Raw genomic sequence first — 18,084 nt, forward strand, 5'->3', positions numbered from 1 at the left:
GCCAGTGGCTGCCAGGAGCTGTGGATACAGCAGAGAACAAGAAAGAGTAGCCCATGCCTCTTTCAAAAATACGATGCCAGTCTCATCACCTCTGAAGCAGGCTCCTGGACACCTGTTCCCAAGCTCCATGTCTGAGCACAGGGCTCCCTGTGCAGAGGGAGGACATTGCATCAGCTCCAGCTCCAGCACAGGCACTGCAGACGGAAGATGCAGGGAACGTGTTCTGGGTGCCACGGCTTGTGGGGACTGTTGGGGCACCATGCCACCCCCGTCCTCTGCATTCCAACGGTTCCCGTCTGGCATTCTGGAAGCCCTGGGGACATCTGAGCATCTGTTCTTGAGACCAGACTTTGGGGATAGGCAGGGGACAGACAGCCCAGTGAGAGACACTGAACAAAGCAACTCACAAAGTCATTAAAAAAATTACAGTGGCGTTCCCGTCGTGGTGCAGTGGTTAACGAATCTGACTAGGAACCATGGGATTGTGGGTTCAATCCCTGGCCTTGCTCAGTGGGTTAAGGATCCGGCATTGCTGTGAGCTGTTGGAGTAGGTGGAAGATGAGGCTCAGATCCCTTGTTGCTGTGGCTGTGGCGTAGGCCAGCGGCTACAGCTCTGATTAGACCCCTAGCCTGGGAACCTCCATATGCCGCAGGAGCGGCCCTAGAAAAGGCAAAAAGACAAAAAAAAAAAATTACAACTTCCAAAGGGAGGAAGGGGATTTTAAGGTTCCTTTATGTTTTGCATGGACCCAGGAGCTCCAGAACCACTGAGCATGGTCTAATAACAACAATTCATTTTTCTCAAGCGCTTGTTCCTGGCCTGGCCCTATGCTAAGCGCTGTCCAGGAATTGTACTGTTTAATCTTCCCAGTAGCATTCTGATGCTATTTATGATCTTAAAGACGAGGGCCTTGAGGCCTGGAGTCACTAATTAACTTTCCTGACCAAGGCCACGCCATTAGACATGGTGGCCTATGCTCGTGTGACCTCAGGTTTTGGTCAGTGGTTGAGAAATGAATCAATGAGTCATTGAGCCCCCAGTGGGTAAACGCTGCAAAGGCAGAGTCTGGCTTGCCACAGTCACCGCCTACCCCAGGGCCTGGGGCCCCCCTGGCCGGTCGTGTGGAACCATTTTCCTCTGCCAGGTAGGGTGCTCGGCCCTGGCCCAGCCCAGCCAGGCGGACACAGCCCTCCCTCCACCCTCTGCAGCTAGCCTGGCCCGCACCCTTATGCTCACATCTCTTCACCGGCTCCCCTCTAAACCTGGCAGAAGAGTGCCACCGCCCAGTCTGGCACAAAGGCCTTTGATGCCACCAAGAATCAGAGTTTGACATTCTTAATCTCTCCTGACAACAGTAAAATGTATCTTTCATGTGAACGAAGACACAGAATATTTCTGCTCCAGTATTTCTGGCCCATGAAATCAGCTTGAATGACAAACAGTTCTTTCTGGAAGTGTTTCAGACATGAGTTGAACATCTGGAATCTTCCAAACCCCTCTCAGGCTCAGCCTGTGGCAGGAGAGCCTGTGTACAAAGCTATTTAAGGGAACCAAAGACCCTGGAGGGCCTGGGCCAGGAGTCAGAAGCAGGATGCTGGCTCAGCTCTGCCCTTCCAGCAGCTTGACCTTGGCCAAGTCATGTCCCAGCCTGGGCCTCCGTTTACCCCTCTGCGTGAAGACAGGATTTGGTTTGAATGTTTCCTTCTGTCCTTTCCTTCTGCCCACACCTCATCTCTGTGCTTTGGTCTCAAAGCCCTGTCGTCTTCAAAGAAACCAGCTCTCTGCTGGCAGTGAGGAACTGGACAGGAGAGAAGGCGGTGACTCCGCTGGTGGCATCTGTGACTGTTTAGCAGGGCTCCTTTGGCTTGTTGCTGGGGAGTTCAAATGTGACATGTGTCCAGGCCCTAAGCTCCTGCATCGGCACCTGAACACACAGGCTACAACCACCAAAACGCACATACTCATACACACAACACACACACACCCTTCACAGCAAGACTGTGCACAAGTACACACCCACACACATGTGCAACACATCCCCACTCCGGCAACACCCAGACTGTAGACACACACACACTTCACATGATTATGGTTACGACCTCTGGTTCTGGTTCTGGTACCAGGCAGGCTCTTGTTCTTGGTAGGCCCTGCCCAGGTTTCTGGCTTCCAGACACTTAGTTAGAAGCCCATCATGAGAAGTGGGCGGAAGCGGAGGGGGGCGCAGGCCAGAAGTTAGACGCATGGTCAGCCGGTCGGGGAGGCAGCACAAGTGTGACTGGTCTGTTTACCTGTGTGGGTGCCACTCATTTAATCCACAGAGCTTTGCCAAGTGCCTTCGCAGACCTGGATCAACGCACCATTGGGGACACGTGGGGCACAAGCCAGACTGCCCTGCCCCTGTGGGGTTGCCACCCAAGGGCTCCAGTGGAGACAGACAGCAAACATGCAGACACATATGTCTGCTGGCGCAGGTCCCTATGCTGAGGTTGACCCCCCCCCCCCCCCCCCGTGAAATACTGTCCCCGCCCCTGCTTGGGGATGGAAGAGATGCAGCCTCAGCAAGGTTGCCCGAGGTGCCTCTCCGAGTTTGGTCCTCGCCCTCCCTGGCCCACTCCCCCGTGACCCTCCCTGCCGAGGTCAGCTGCCCTTAGTCTTGGCAGGTGAGCTTTTATGGACAGAAACCACCAAGCAGTTGGGCAAACTGGGGGTCCAGGAAGCCTCCAGGGAGCCGTGTAGGCCGAGTACAGGGGGAAGGCAGATGGGACCAGGCAGAGGTATGAGGTTGGTGCCCGGAGCCCAGACACCACCTGCCGAGGTCAGCCGGGGCCAGAGTTCCTGCCTTCAAGGCCCACGCCAGCTCATCCATGGCTCTCTGAGCCTCAGTGTCCACATCTGTCCAATGGGAATAATATCAGCTTGTACCCCACAAGGCTGTCGGGGGATCCAGCGAGCTGGGCTCCGGCTTCCTCTAGGATCCCCGTGCGTGTTTGTTGAGTGATTCAATAGCCAAGTATGAAGTGGCTAGAACAGGGCCTTGGCACACAGGTAGGGTCCAGTAAACATGAGCTCTTCTCAGTGTTTACAAGCCAAACAAGACAAAGATGCTAACTTAGGACCGCTGGTTGACAGACCCACAAGCAGGGCTGGCGGGGGGACGGGTGGGGGAAACGGGGACTCCGCTGGAAGGGGTTTCCAAGGTGGTCGGTTGGAGGAGAGGCAGGTAAACTCTTTCAGGCCACCAGGGAGGCTGCTTCTAAAAGGCAGCTCTGTCCGGCAGGCCTGGCGGTGGCAGAAGGTGAGGGGGCAGGGCAGGCTCTGCCTTGTCCTCACTGCCCGCTGTCAAAGCAGGCCCCAGCGAGGACAGGCAGGACACAGCCAGCCTCCCTTGGCCACAGCCACAACCCACGCTGGCTTCCTCGGTCCCCAACTGGCTGCCAACGAGGACCTGGCACCTGAGCAGGACCGGCTGTGGGGTTTTCAGGGCCCGTTGTTCAAACATTATTAATTATGAGGAATTTCAAGATGAGGACAACAGAGCATCAGACCAAGCACGAGGCCCTTCCAGGTGGGAGCCCAGCACCTGCCTGGATGCACCCCGTGAGGCCGGTCAGGTGTGCAGCCCAGCAGGGATGTGCCGGCCAGAGCGAGTCCTCCTTACTGGCTCAGACAGCGCCGTTTCTTCTCTAAAAATCCCCCTGTGGCAAATCCAAGCCCCAGCACAGGGCAGCCAGTCGCATGTGCCCTGTGGACGCCCTGAAAGTCCATTGCCCGGCGGTTGTCTGGGGACACACACCCATTTCACAACCCGGGGCCTGTAACCGGGTTGGGAAACGTGTTCCAAGTCCCACATTTCCCTGAGTCCGTCTTCCACCAAGGCATTTGGCTCTGCTGCCCTCAGCAAGGGACGCCCGCCCTGTCGTCCTACCTCCCCAGAGAGGCCACCTGACCCCTTGATGGGCTCCAGCACATCCAGGTCAGGTCCCTCGTTTCTTTCTAGCACTTGTTCCTCCGGAACCATCTCGGGACTTAATGTTTATGCATCTCTTGTCTGTCTCACCCGCCAGGGTCTGAATCATGGGAGGGCTGGGGTTTGTACATGACCCTTGGAAGATGCTCAATAAATATGAATTGAATGAAAAGTCACCTCCTCCGAGTGGGCCTCCCTGATCACCAGCTGATGACCAAACCCTAGCTGATGACTGTCTCTAACACCACCCAGTTGAGCCACCAGGTTTGCACGCACTTCTAGAGAGTCTCCTGCACCCCAGGAGGTGACGTGAGGGCGGGGAGTTTGGATTGTTGTCCTGAGTCCAGTGCCCAGCACAGAGCCTGGCACTAAATAGGGTACACCATCTCCTGAATGAAAGAAGGAAACACCTTTCTCCAACTTTCAGTCTCCTTGGCATGGACTCAGGCTGGACCTGCAGAGGTGGTCCACCTGCCAAGACCCCTACTCCAAGCCCAGTGAGCTCTCCCACCCCGCCCCCCCCGCCCCTGCCCATGTCACTTCTTCCAGTGCCTTCCCCGAGGAGGGCTCTGTCCCCCTCATCGCTGAACTCCCAGCACCACATGGGCTGGTGCCTGGCACACACAGGGTTGCCAGATTTAGTAAATAAAAGCATAAGACGTCCAGTTAAATTTAAGTGTCAGATAAACGACACATACTTTTTTAGGGTAAGTATATCCCAAATATTGGGCAATACTAAAAATTGTCCGTGGTTTATCTGACATTCGCATTTATGTGGCAGCCCTTGGCACGCCGGAAGCCACCCAGGAGTGTGGGGAGGGTCAGGTGTATGCTTCTTCCAAAGTAACTTTGTCCTTTCCTGCTACCGGGGCCCTGTCATTTCGAGAACTTTCCAGTTGTCAGTACCCTCATCTGCAAAAAAACAAAACAAAACAAAACAAAACTCCTCCCTGGGTCCATGAAGATTAAACGGTACAATTGCCGTATATATATATTTATTTATTTATTTATGTCTTTTTAGGGCCGCCCCTGCGGTATATGGAGGTTCCCGGACCAGGGGTTGAATCAGAGCTGTAACTGCCAGCCTACGCCACAGCCACAGCCACGCCAGATCCAAGCCACGACTGCGACCTACACGACAGCTCGAGGCAACGCCGGATCCTTCACCCACTGAGCGAGGCCAGAGATCCAAACAACTGCAGTATATATTCAGCCCTCTTCTTAGCCACTTCCAGGGACCGACCCCTTCACCCTCTCACAGTCACCCAGGCAGAGGCACTTAACATCCCTACTTGGAAGAAGAGGAAACTCCGGGCAGGGGTGGGGGCGGGGAGATGAAGTTCTCATCAGGGTCACGGCTGTCCCCCACTCATCTTTGCCCATCCAGTTGCTACCCCCATACCTGACACACCTGCGGAGCTAACTTGGGAACCAAGGTGTGGACACTATCTGGTCCCAGGTGCCACCATCAAAAGAGTGGGGTCACACTGCCGGTGCTCATTACATGTGGCCAGTGCTGCTGAACAGACAGATTAACCAGAGGTCAATGTTGTGGGTAGGTTTGGGGGTTTTTTTCGTTTGTTTGTTTGTTTTTTTCATCCACTGAATTAACTGGTTAGGTCTGCCTACTGGAACCTGGATGGTGTAAATGCTGCTTCACTTCCAAGAGAGCCAACGTGTGTGAGTCTTGCTGCCAGACAGGCCAGCTCAGCTGCAAGAGACTTCAGAAGAGCAGGGGTTGCCCCTGGCCTCACTGACGTCCTGGCACTCTGGGCTAGCTAGAACTCAGTGAAAGTTTGTTGATTGAATGAATGAAGGAATGGCTGAAACAAGGGACGGTGGTCTCCTTTGGCCTGGGAAATGAGTGGGACTCAAGGTGACGTTTTCCAGGCCCCCTAAAAGGAGCGTGCAGGACTCTCCAGCATTTCCTCCAAGCCACAGAGGCCAAAACGCAGTGAGACGTGCCCCCACCCCTTCAATGGACCTGCTGGTGAGAGGACCCCTCCTTGAGGTAGGGGCTGAGACTTCCCAGCCCACAGCAGAGGCATCCTTCACGGTTGGCCCTGAGAGCTTCCACCCTTCCTGGTCCCTGGGCTTGGGGCCTGAACCAGGCCTGGCCCATAGTTCCTAGGGTGAATGTCTCTTCTCAAACGAGGGATGGTCAGTGTCTTTGAACCTCCTTCCGTGTTGGACACCCCTTGGCTCTCTCTCTTGTCAATCACTCACTCCTGAGCTTGAACCCTCTAGAAGAGGTTTCTGGCCTGCCCTCACAAGAAAGCAAGAAGCATCTCTGTGCCCAGTTGGTCAGAACTCCACTTCCTGGGTTGGCTTTCTCTGAATTCTTTTTTTTTTTTTTGTCTTTTTGTTGTTGTTGCTATTTCTTTGGGCCGCTCCCGCGGCATATGGAGGTTCCCAGGCTAGGGGTCGAATCGGAGCTGTAGCCATTGGCTTATGCCAGAGCCACAGCAACGCGGGATCCGAGCCGCGTCTGCAACCTACACCACAGCTCACGGCAACGCCGGATCGTTAACCCACTGAGCAAGGGCAGGGACCGAACCCGCAACCTCATGGTTCCTAGTCGGATTCGTTAACCACTGCGCCACAACGGGAACTCCGGCTTTTTTGAATTCTTTAAGATAACACCCAGGTTCCAGTCTGTTAAAAGGAAATACCAGTAACTTTTTTTTTTTTTTGGTCTTTTTAGGACTACATTTGCAGCATATGGAGGTTCCCAGGCTAGGGGTCAAATCGGAGCTGCAGCTGCCAGCCTACGCCACAGCCACAGCAACGTGGGATCCAAACTGCGTCTGCGACCTACACCACAGCTCATGCAACGCCGGATCCTTACCTGACAGAGGGAGGCCAGGGATGGAACCTGTGTCCTCATGGATCCTAGTCGGGTGCCTTACCACTGAGCCATGACCGGAAACTCCATGAAATACCAATAACCTTTGAACCCTGTTTCCCCGTGTAGCAAAAGTAGGCTCTGCTCATCACTAACATTCCAGGCATTACAGAGATGTGTGGATATTTAAGAATTACAAATATATGGGGGAATTCCGCCTCAAACCCCTCCATTGGGACCCTAAGCCAGCGACCCCTAGGCCAGTTTCCGTGTCTGTAAAATCAGGATTTTTAAAAATATTTCTGCCTCTCCGGGTAGGCGTCAGATTGCGTTCCTGTTTAGTAAGTTTCTGACATGAGTAAATAAGTACTTGCTAAATAAATAGAGATTTAGGGCTGGGTCTAGGAGAGGACACACCAAGTGTTGAGAGTTTGGCGATGTGCCAGGGAGGGGGGCCTCTTACGTAATATTTTAATATCTTTTTAATTCCAGGAGAATGTGTTCTTGTAGCACTTGTGTAATTAAAACTCGAAATAAAAGCGCACCCCTGCACTTCCTCCCTCTTCTTTAGAACACCGGAGCCGCGCCCCCTACGGCCGGTGGCCCCTCGGGCAGCAGACGTTGGGTGTGGATTTGCCCGGGGCCCCGCCGGCGGGGAGGTTCCCCGTCCCCGACGCGTATTTACATGACAAGGGCTCCCGGGCGTTTCTCGGAGCTGTCGGGGGCGTTTCTCAGAACTGTCCAGGACGCGTCTACCGGAGTTCCACGCTTCCCCAGTCGACCTCATCTGGGTCGGGTTAAAGTGCGTGGGGGTCGCAAACGGCTTGGGGCCTCTTGGGGCTGCAGATCTGGAGTCGGGGAGTTTCCTGCGAAATCAGGTAATGGGTGACCTGGAGGACGGGCCCCTGGTCCCTAATCCCGAGCCCCAGGGACCTCGTGCTCTCGGGGGCATGGGGGCAAACTTCCCCCGAAAGCCTGGGTCAAGGACTGCGAGGAACGCATCCGCCACACGCGGGGGTGCGGCTGGGACCCAAACCTGCTCCCCGCCCCCGGCCTAGTGTGTGCGGGGCAGAGCTTCCAAACCGACCCCTGTAGGGGAGCGGACGCTACGACCTTCCTCCAGCGCGCGGGTCGCGGGTCTACGCGGGCCGCCCGGCGCTGGCCCTTTAAGAACCCGCCCCCTTCCCCGTCACCCCGCCCCGTGGCCCGGGGAGGGGGTGCGGGGGAACCTCGGCGGGGATTGGCGCAGCGCGCGCCCCCTCCCCGGCCCCCGCGCGGTGGGAACCGGCAGCCCCGTCTAGCGCTGACGTCAGACCGTCTGCCTGCCTCCGACCGCGGTCTCGGAGCGAAACCCGATCTCCTTGGACTTGAATGAGGAGGAGGCGGCGGCGGCGGCGGCGGAGGCGCTCGGCTGGGGGAAGCCAGCAGCAGAGGCTCAGCGCCGGCGGCAGCGCGCGCCCCGGCTGCCAGCCCATTTCCCGGACGCCACCCACGGGCACTGCCGACGCCCCGGGGGCTGCGGAGGGGCAGCCGGGGGGCGCGGGGGAGCGCGGCCCCGAGCACTGAGTCCCGCGGCGCCCCGGGAACTTGGCGGCGCCCCGAGCCCGGCGAGCCGGGGCGCGCCTTCCCCGCCGCGCGCCTCCTGCATGCGGGGCCCGAGCGCCGGGCGCCGGCCGGAGCCCCCCCCGGCCGCCCCCGAGCCCCCTGCGCTCCGCGCCGCGCCGCCGCGCCGTCCATGCACCGCTTAATGGGGGTCAACAGCACCGCCGCCGCCGCCGCCGGGCAGCCCAATGTCTCCTGCACGTGCAACTGCAAACGCTCTTTGTTCCAGAGCATGGAGATCAGTGAGTGACCCCGCGCCCCCCTCCCCCGAGGCCCCTACGGGCTCGGACCCTGAGTCAGGCGCAAATGCGGGCGGGGACTTGGGCCGTGCGCGCCCCCTCGGGCCGTGCGCCCTGCGCCCCGGCTGCGCCCGCCGCGCCCCGGGCGCGCCCTCCCGGCTCGCGGCAGCTGGCCGCCGGCCCGGCTTTGTCCCGCGGCGCTGCGAGCCTGGCACGGCCCCCGCAGTCCGCGCCCCGCCCGCCGGGACTCGGACCCGGGGCCGGGCGGAGGGGAGGCCGGAGGGGCGCCCGGCGCGGGAGGGCTGGGGCGGGTGGATCCATGAAGAGTTTCCATTTTATTTCCCTAAGGGGCAGTCGCGATGGAGCAATTAGGCCGGCTCTTTATCAACTTTGGCTTGGGGGCGGGGGGGGGGGGTGTCGGGTGTGTGAGACACTGTCTGGCCTGCGCGGTGTCTGGGGCTCCGGGTGTGTGTCTGGAGTGTGCGTGGCGCTGTGGGTCTGTGTGAGTGGGTTTCCGTGCGTCTGTGGAGCGTGCGTATCTGTGTGTCTCTGTCTGGGTCTGGCGTCCCTCTCTGGGTGTCTGTGTGTCTGGCTCGCGAGCCGCCCCAAGAGTCTGTGTTCGCAAGTCTTGTCGGATCTCTGGGGCTCTCTGTGTCCCGGACTGGGTGCATCTCTCTGGGGGTCTGGGGACTGTTTGAACCCAGGTGTCTGAATCTAGGGCTCCGCGCTGGCGGCTCTGGCTGAACGTGGATCCTGAGTGTGTGTCATTGTGTGAGTGTCTGTGTCCCCGACGCACCTATAAATAGCCTCTGTCTGGACAGCTTGGCTCAGTCTGGCTGGGACAGTGGTTACAAATGAGTCAAAGTTTGGGGCTGTCTGTATTTGGGGCTGCCTTGCTCTGAAAGGAGGAGGCATACCAGGGGTCGGGAGGGGAGCCTTTGAAGCTGGGTGCTGACTCCCCCCGCAGACAGAGAAGTTGAGAGGGATAAGCCTCCACTTCGGTCATACAGAGCCCACCCAGGTGGACGTTGGGTTGGGTGGGGAATTGACTGTCGCCCCCCCAGGGGACTGCCGTCTAGCCTGTACCCCCTCCCCGGGTCCATCCTTTTGGGAACCTCTGGCCTATTTGAGCTTCGTTTTCCCCATCCTCGCCCCTAAGCACCTCAGGCAGGGGTGCACACAGCCCTTTCCTGCCCTGCAAGGACCCCCCCCCCCCGCTTCTTCCAGCTGGACCAGGAGTCCAGAGGCAGCCGCCACCAAGCTAGGGCAGTCACTGGGTGACTCATAAGCCAGTTTCCGCAGGCGGCTGCCACAGTTTTCGGCCCCTGAGCCTGTACAGTGAGGAGCAAGAGGTAAAAATAACCCATGACCAGCTCTGCTGGGGCAGGCTGACTGGCTAGGTGGTGGGACCTCCATCTGCCTGTCCCCACTCCTGCTTGTCCTGGAATTGAAGCCTTGTCGTCGTCATTGTCCCCCACCCCCACCCCCCAGCTGCCCTGAGCCAGGCCAGCGAGATGCCCAGAGAACCTGCTCGGAGCCAGCGTTTGCGGAACTGCCTTGCATTAAACCCGATTGCTTCCCAAAGGCCCTTTGTGAAAGCTGGAGGCTAATGAAATGCACGGGGATGTTAGTACAATGTGTTGGCACATGTTTGGAGAGTCTCACTGGTGCTAAATGGTTGGTGCTCAGGTACCGCCCCCCCCACCCCCCCAGCAAGTTGCCCGAGAGAACACCCCACCTGAAGGGTCCTGGTTGTTGTGTGGAACTAATGGGACATACTGCTCTCTTCTTCCTTTGTGGTCAGGACTTTTTAAAAAATTCATCCTTACTTCTGTGCCTTCTTGGGCTGATGAGCCCCGGCAGTGTTTTGGCTGACACCGAGGTGCTGTTAAGTCCGATGCCTGTTTTGACTGGTGAGCTTCCCACACGCGGCCTCTGAGTGGGACCCTTGAGGTTAGCGCCTGGAACCCTGGCCTGCTCCAGCTGGCCCAGAGGTGGCCCATTAGTCACCGCGCTCAGTGTATTTTTTACACACGGCCCCTACTTCCTGGAAGAAAGCCCAGGGCAGAGAGGGAAGCAGCCTTTAAAACGCAGGTATAATGTAACAGTTTGTTGAACGTGCTAATCAGATTTCCCGGAAACGGTCCGCTGAGGAAGCCTTAAAGGCTTGGCGTTGCTTTCTACAAAAAGATAGGAAGGAAGGGGAAATTGAAGGAAGGAGAGAGAGACACAGGCAGAGGCCACTGTGCATTCCCCATGGTCTGAGTGGGGGCTCCAGTGGGGGTTCCAGTGGAACACTGGATTTGGAGTTGGGCGGCAGGGCAGTGTCAGGTGGCTCCTGTTCTAGAAGAGAAGAGATTGCCCCTGGTAGTTCCCTTAGGGCCCCTGGCGTCAGTTTCCTCTTCTGAAAAAGGAGCCCGGAATGGGTGAAATGAACAAAAAAAAAACTTATCATCTTTCCAGATGGGACCTCTGCCCTCCAAAGTCTGGCTGGAGGCTTCAAGTGGCAGAAATCCTCGCCCCTCGAATAGTGCGGGCTTCCTGATGTGGTGGCCCCAAATTTCAGACCTGGGCGAAGCCTGGGCCAGCTTCCGTGACTGTGCCCTCGTTTCAAAAGTAAGAGGAAGTGGCAAAGGAAAGCTTTGCCCCAGGTCCCCGACCCATGCTGGACCCAGATCCAGGGTTTTTTTCTCATGGAATGAATGCAGTCCCGGACTAGGTCCACTTTGAACTTGGGGGCTGGAGGAAATCAGCATCTCCTTTGTGCCTGGGATGATGGGAACTGGGTCTGCTTTGAGGAAGCCAGATATCTGGCATGGTCCTGACTTTGGCAAGACACTGCCTGGACCCTCCAGGGGCCCCATCTTTTCTGAGAGGGGTGAGGGCTGCTGTCTGATGGGAATTCCCTGTTCCCAGAACACACCCTACAGAAAAATGTGTCGTTCTATAAAAGAGCCAGGGGTCTGGGGACTGAAAACCGTCGGCTCAAGTGACAACCCACCAGAGGTGACAGCAGGGGAGTTCTGTGTGGCGACTTTTGAGGAAAGGATTCCTCCTGGCACCCATTTGCCTTTTTCTTGGCATTCTCTGACCTCTTTTCAGTTCTATTGCATCTCTTAGAAATTACCCCTGTCTTTCTCCTCCACCTTCTGCCTGAAACTTTCGGGGGGGAGAGATGCTAATTGTGCTTTCAGGACAGGCTGAATTGTGGGGCCAGACAGTGGTTGGCTCTCGTGGCAGCATTTCTGGAGGGACCTGGGAGGTGGCATCTCTGCAGGCGGTATCTACGGTGGTGGCTTTGTTGTTGTTTTAACACAATTGGAGTCAGTGAACCTCTGAGTCCTCTTCTCTGACCAATTCCAAACAAATAGCCCCGAGCCCCGGAGATTCCACTCTCTGAAACTCCGAGGACACCCAATTCTCCGGCGGTTTGTCTGGCACGTGTGCTATTCACGTGTTACACTGGAATCCAGGCTGTCTCACCCTCGGCACCGGGCCGTCTGGGCCCGAGGATTCCTTGTTGGGAGGGAGAGGAGGTGTGTTGTGTGCTGGCTCTGTAGCAGCATCTGGCCTCTACGCTCCAGATGTCAGGAGGAGGGCCACTCCCCCTGCCGCCTGGTAACAGCCATGGCCCAGACTTCGCCCGGTGCCCTCGGAGCAGCCCCGCCATCCGTTCCTGGTTTTCCCGCAGGGGCTTGGGGGCGGGTGTGCAGGTCGCAGTTGCTGGGAGAAGATCCCTAGTTCCCTTCGGAAATCAGCCCCTGGAAAGGCCCGCGCTGGCCCATGCCACTCACCCAGTCCACCTTTCCTGAGTGCCCACTGCACACCACGCGGGGCAGATTGGCACCCCCCCCCCCGATGAAACGTCTCATATTCGTGCTCATTAGGAGGAAAGACTCGGGCCCCGGGAAAGCAGATCCTGCAGGTTTCAGCTAAAGGATGGCGGTCCCGCCAGCTCGTCCCCCGTGGGCCCTCTCGGCTGGCTGGGACTTTTCCCCCATGTGTTTTCTTACTATCTGGGTTTTAGGTCGAGGCGCATACGAGGCTGACTTTTGACTGGCTCTCAGGCCAGGCAGTTGGTCACGGCTTCCCAGGAGGTCTGGGTTAAGCCCGCTACACCGCCTCCCCAGGTCAGGGGTGAGCTTCGTGTTTGTGAAGACACAGAGTAACTAATGGCTCTCGTGTACACAGGCCTAGCTAGGCAGGTGCTCACACGCGGGTGCATGCACGGGCACACACTCAGCTCTCAGCTGCCCTCCTTTCTGCCTTTCCCGCCAGCTTCTCTTGGGGTTGGGAAGGGTTACAGCTTCTTCTGGGCAGGCAAGAGAAACGAAAAGGGAAACAGTGCACACACATAGACTGTGAGTTGCACACGTGTGTGCACTCTCCCTCCGAAAGACAAGAGCCGTGTGAGGCTGCCTGGGAGAGGCTGGTGGGGAGGGTGGAGTCGGGGCTGCTTGTGTGTCTGCAGAGCTCAGGCGTGCCCTGATCGCTGACCCCCTGTACCTGCCCCACCTGGTCCCGTCTAAGCCCAGGTCTAGGGTTTTTAAACCTTTCTGTTTGGGTTAATTGTTAAGACCTAAGCAGTTGCTGGAGAGGAGGGTACTCGTGGGGAGCCCCAAACCAGAGGGGCTGCGTGGCCTTTTCTCTTTAGGTGTCATCATCCAGGGACAGAGTTGCAGGCAGCCTGGCATCTGGGCTCCTGGCCAAAGAGAAGGGATTTGGGAGACCGTGAGCTTCTGTGTGGCTCACATGCTGAGGAGGAGATCAAAGCTGAGGACCCCCACTCTGGGCTTTTTAAAAGGTGTCGTGTGTGTGTGCGTGCACGCGTGCGCACGTGTGTACACTTGGTTAAGGGGGGCACGGGGTGAGCCGCATGGCCCCTCCTCTTTGTGGGCCTGTGGAGCCATGAGGATGCTCCCCGCTGCCTGGGCGCTTCCCGAGGCCGGGAGAGCATGGTTCAGGCACACAAATGCAGTGTGTCCAGGAGGATGCTGCTGAGAACCGGGCAAGGGTGGCAGTGGGGCTGCAGCGGGTTAAGAGCCTGACCCAGCACCAGAGGGGTTGAAACTCAGCCCCGCTCTAGAGCTTGCTGGCTGTGTCACCTTCCGCTGCCTCTTGGCCTCCGTAAGGCTAGGTGACCACAGCTCTCGTGGGCTGGGTGATAGGAGGGTTCTGAGATGATTCTCGGGGCGTGTGTGCCTGGTGTCCACACCGCTCTGTGTTCACGGGGGTCGGTGGTGACAGTGGGGTTGGCCTTGGCCCAACAAGCCATGTGTCCTGTCCCCTCATGGTCACCCTGGCACTCTGCCTGTTGCGAAGGCCTTCAGAAGAAGGTCGCCCCCTTCCGTCTGGGCTGGGCAGGACTGGCTGGGAATGTTGCAGGGCACCGGCCCATGGGGGGACCATGACCTTGACAGTGGAGGTAATTGAGTGTTGGTGTGAGCTTCCCTGTCTCTGGCTGGCAGACCCCCAGCACGTCTACCCTGGGCCCAAGAGGCAACAGACCCTGGGGTTCGAGGCATCCCGAGCCGCTTTGGAGGACAGCGGCTGGGCGCGAAGGGCGGGGACACCCAAAGCAGAGACCAGGAAATCAGCACCGCCCTGACACCAGAGGCCACACGGGGTCCATTCCTGAGAGCCTGAGACGGTCCAGAGCATGAAGCCCAGAAACTCCCAATAGTTTGAGGCTCCCATTTTGCACATTCACCTCCATTTGTAACTCCAGCGAGTGTATGGGGGGGCGGGGGGTGCACCGTCAGAAGAAGACCCGGCTCTTTGTCTTCCTGGCAGGTTTCACCTCTCCACCTCTGAGCACCTGTGTCTTCGCTCCTGCCCTTCCACCTCCCTGGGTGGGCAGCGCCCTCTGTGGAGTGACGTCAACCTCCCTTTGCTTTGGGTGGCACGCAAAGCCAAACCGTGACAGCCCGGGGGTCTTGCCAGGGCCTTGTCAGGCGCCGGTGGGGGTGTCTGTCACCAGGCTGGGAAAGGTCTGAGTGGCTTGCTGATCAGAGCCACCCCGGGATGGGCCGAGAAAGGTTTGGGGCAGCCCCAGGCTTTCCAAGAGCCACGGAACAGCTTCTGTCTTCTGTTTCCAGGGTGACTGATGGATTTTTGCTTCCACTCCCTTTCCTAGTTGGATATGGAGAGCTTATTATGTGCCAGGTACTAGTGACGCATTTTTCTCGATCTTCAAAACAACTCCGAGGTGCTGTTGTTCTTACCCATTTGCAAATGCCAAACGGGCTCGGAGAGGGTAAGACACTTGCTCTGGGTCATATTGCCAGGAGCTGGGATTTAAACCTCAGCTCCCGAAACCCGGAGCCCCTGCTCCTATGATTCCTTCCTTGTGACACACCCCGACCCCCATTTGTCAGGGAAGAGCACCCACAAATCTGAGTATACTGGCTGCCTTTCATTGGAAAAGTCTTCCTCAGACACATGTCCCTCGTCAGCTGTCTCTCTGGCTCCTTTCTGCATCCTTGAGCCCCCCCCCCCACCAGATGCTGTGACAGGAGCCTGGTAGGTGGCCCACGGCTGTTCCTGGAGGGACCCTCTTGGTGAACTGTCCTGTGACTCTGGGCCATCCGTGGTCTGTATGCTGCCCAGCTTCTGGCCAGGGCAAGATGATGAAAATCCAGGCTTTATGGGGGATGAATGCGCACAGGGCACCCCGTGGGAGCTCAGTAACTCGGCGCTTCCTCGTCATCACTTGTGCTGTTCCCGGCGCTGTTCCCAGTGCAGGAGAGCCTCCAGGGACAACAGCACAGGTAAACCCTGCCCTCTGAGACCTGCCGTTCTGCAAAGGGCACAGAGGAGAATGTGAGTTCTTTTCAGGGAGTGGGGCTGAATGGAGAGCCGAAAGCCGAGCACCTCCCGGGGGGGGCCCCAGGCTCCAGAATGCCCATCCCGCTGGCCCCCAGAAGCAGCTGTGGGGCTCTCCTGCCAGACCTGCCACGTGGTGTTGATGTTGTGTCATTAGTTGTGTCATCGCTCTTCCCTCTGGTCACCAAGCACTTAGAGACTTGGCACTTGGGGACAGTGTCCTTTGGGTCATGATGTCCCCAGCCAGGTTGTGTGAGGAGAGAAGGAAGTGGCAGGGCGGGAGGGCCCCACAGGGTCCTGCAGGCGGGACCAGACGTGGTCAGGACATGGACTTGGGCAGCACCTGTCTCGAGGGCTCCTCCACTCGCCCCTCCCTGAAGCGGAGGGGAGATTACCATTCACTTCCTAGGTTGTCGAGACAGATGCCCGGTAGTGTGCGGCCCCTGTGGCATAATGTATTATCTCGAATGCTCCAAAGACATGCCCACTGTTTGGAGCAGGAAGCTGTGCCTTGGCCTCCTTCCCACCACCTCTTCCGGAAACATCAGAGCCCCACTCAGGGTGGGGCAGGGGTGGCAGGTGCAGAATCTCATGCAGACGGGCTCCCCTGCCTCTGCTGCTGTTGTCCAGGAAGGTTGGGGTCTCAGCATCACTTCAGTGCCACGGAGAGCTTGGAAATGACAAAGGGGCCTCGCCAGGGTCTGCCCCACACCCCCTCAAAAGGAGGATTCCGAGGGCCATTCTCTTCTACCCCCACTTGCTTCAGACATGGAGTGTTTTCCAGTTGCTCTGTCTGTGTGTCACCCCTGGCGGAGCTGGCATTTGCTCGCATGTGACGATGAGACCCACAGGTTGCAAGGAGTTAGGCAGCTACTCTGACTCACCTTCCCGGGTGCCAGGTGGTGATCGGATCTTCCCGATGTTCCTGCTGAGTCCGATCGTGTATTTGGTTTTCATCGGGGATGGGGGTGGGGGAAGAAGCGGTGGGTCCCTGGGCTCAGAATTGCCTCTGCCGAGCGTCTTCTGGGGTGTCGGAAGCATTGAGACCTGTGGGGTCTGATTTGCTTCCCCTTCAGATAGGCTTGAACTCTATAGTCGTTTATCATATCGTATCAGGGGGCTTGGGAAATCGCTGTCCTGGCAGTGAGTTGTAATGATTTGGTAACAAGTGTAAAATCCCAGCGGCCCTGCCGTCTGGATGTTGGGGAACGTTGGCTTCTGGTGTCCGGAGCCAGGTCTTAAAAGTTTTACTCTCTTCCAGAAACGCCTCCCTGGCTCTCCTGGGCTGGACAGATATGGAGCTGGACAGATAGCACTTAAAGCACTGAGCAGTCACGTGGGTTCTCGAGACACCAATTTACCTTTGAAGTCTGGAGAAATTGATACAATGTCTGCGTGGTCTGGGCCCAGAGCAGATGGTTCGATAAGCAGTGAAAGAGTTGGTGCAAGAGGGGCTTTTGGGTGTTGCTTGGTCTCCCCCGGCTGCTTGGGAGCCCGCAGTGAGGTTCTCTGAGCTGCCGGCACTTGATCTGTCACCTGTGATCATCCGTGATGGAGAATCACTTGCAGGTCACATCAGTCTTCAGAAATAGGAGCGTCTCTGCTGGTCCTTAAGTTTTGCAGAAGCTGATGTCCGCCCCCCCACCCCAACCGGCTTTGCAGGTCGGGGCCAAGGTCAACACGTCCAACCATGGGTCTGTCTGCGTGTAACTGGTTACAAATACAAAAATATGTGCTTTGATAAGTAAACCCACATATCATTGGGTATAAAAAATACACATACGTATTTTATAACGTAAAATTTGTAGAGTATTTTAAGATCTGTGCATTCCATCCAAGGCTGGGAGACTTCTCTGAGGTCCCAACACTGGAGGTCGAAGCAGACACCCCACCTCCCCCTCCCACAGGTGCGCCCAGGTCTGGGCCTGAGCCTTTTCTCTGCTTTGCCCTGGGCTCCCCCAGGGAGGTGAAATTGGGGTTCTCGGCTCTGTACTCAGAAGCCATAGGAGTGTGGCGCTGAGTCAGTTTTCCTGCACATTTTGGGCCAGGCACACTGCCTTTTCCCAAAGGAGGTTTGTTCCAGCCCCGATGGTCCTGGAGATGTGGTCACGACAGTCGAGAATAGATTCCGGAAGACGGCCCCGCCACCCGTCTTGCTCGTGACAGTCCGGGCGCTGCTGGAAGCGGGGCCGCTGCCCAAGAGCGTGAGCCAGGTGTGAGCTCAGCTTTATTCTTGCCTGTGTCACTTTGCCCACCAGGGTCGGGATCCCTGACAGGGTTGCCTCCAGACGGTGCCAAAGCTGCCCTGTGAGGTTCAGATGCCTGGCCACCAAGCCTCCGTCCAAGCCCTGCGGGCTGACTCATCCCAGAGCCACACTTGCACTGGGGAAGCTCAGAACTTGCATGTGGCCACAGCCAACGCTCTTTCTACATCCGCCTACGTTTTATAGCAGGTAGACTAGCTTTGATCGGATGTATCTGCGGTGGACGGCAGTTGGGAGACGGTGTGAGAGTTTCCATCCGGGCGGGTCGTGCGTTTTCAAAGTCCCGCTCACAGAAGGGAGACTGTGTGGGCTCTTATGGGCGCTACACTCAAGGACTGAAA

At 57.5% G+C, this 18,084-nt stretch overlaps 1 protein-coding gene across 2 annotated transcripts in view; it reads left to right on the top strand.

Moving 5' to 3' along the window:
- Positions 1-7,483: 7,483 nt before the first annotated feature.
- PMEPA1 (prostate transmembrane protein, androgen induced 1) overlaps positions 7,484-18,084 on the top strand; it is a 55,055-nt gene continuing 44,454 nt past the window's right edge. The window contains exon 1 of one of the 2 annotated variants that reach the window (XM_047770790.1): positions 7,484-7,691. In XM_047770790.1, coding sequence (XP_047626746.1) covers positions 7,499-7,691 — 193 coding nt within the window. In that variant the 5' untranslated portion in view covers positions 7,484-7,498. Of the gene's footprint in view, positions 7,692-8,082; positions 8,658-18,084 lie in introns of those variants that run through there. The other variant, XM_047770791.1, reaches the window with a different exon arrangement.

The sequence above is a fragment of the Phacochoerus africanus genome, chromosome 3 (genome assembly GCF_016906955.1).
Source record: "Phacochoerus africanus isolate WHEZ1 chromosome 3, ROS_Pafr_v1, whole genome shotgun sequence".
In the NCBI taxonomy this organism is placed as follows: Eukaryota; Metazoa; Chordata; class Mammalia; order Artiodactyla; family Suidae; genus Phacochoerus; species Phacochoerus africanus.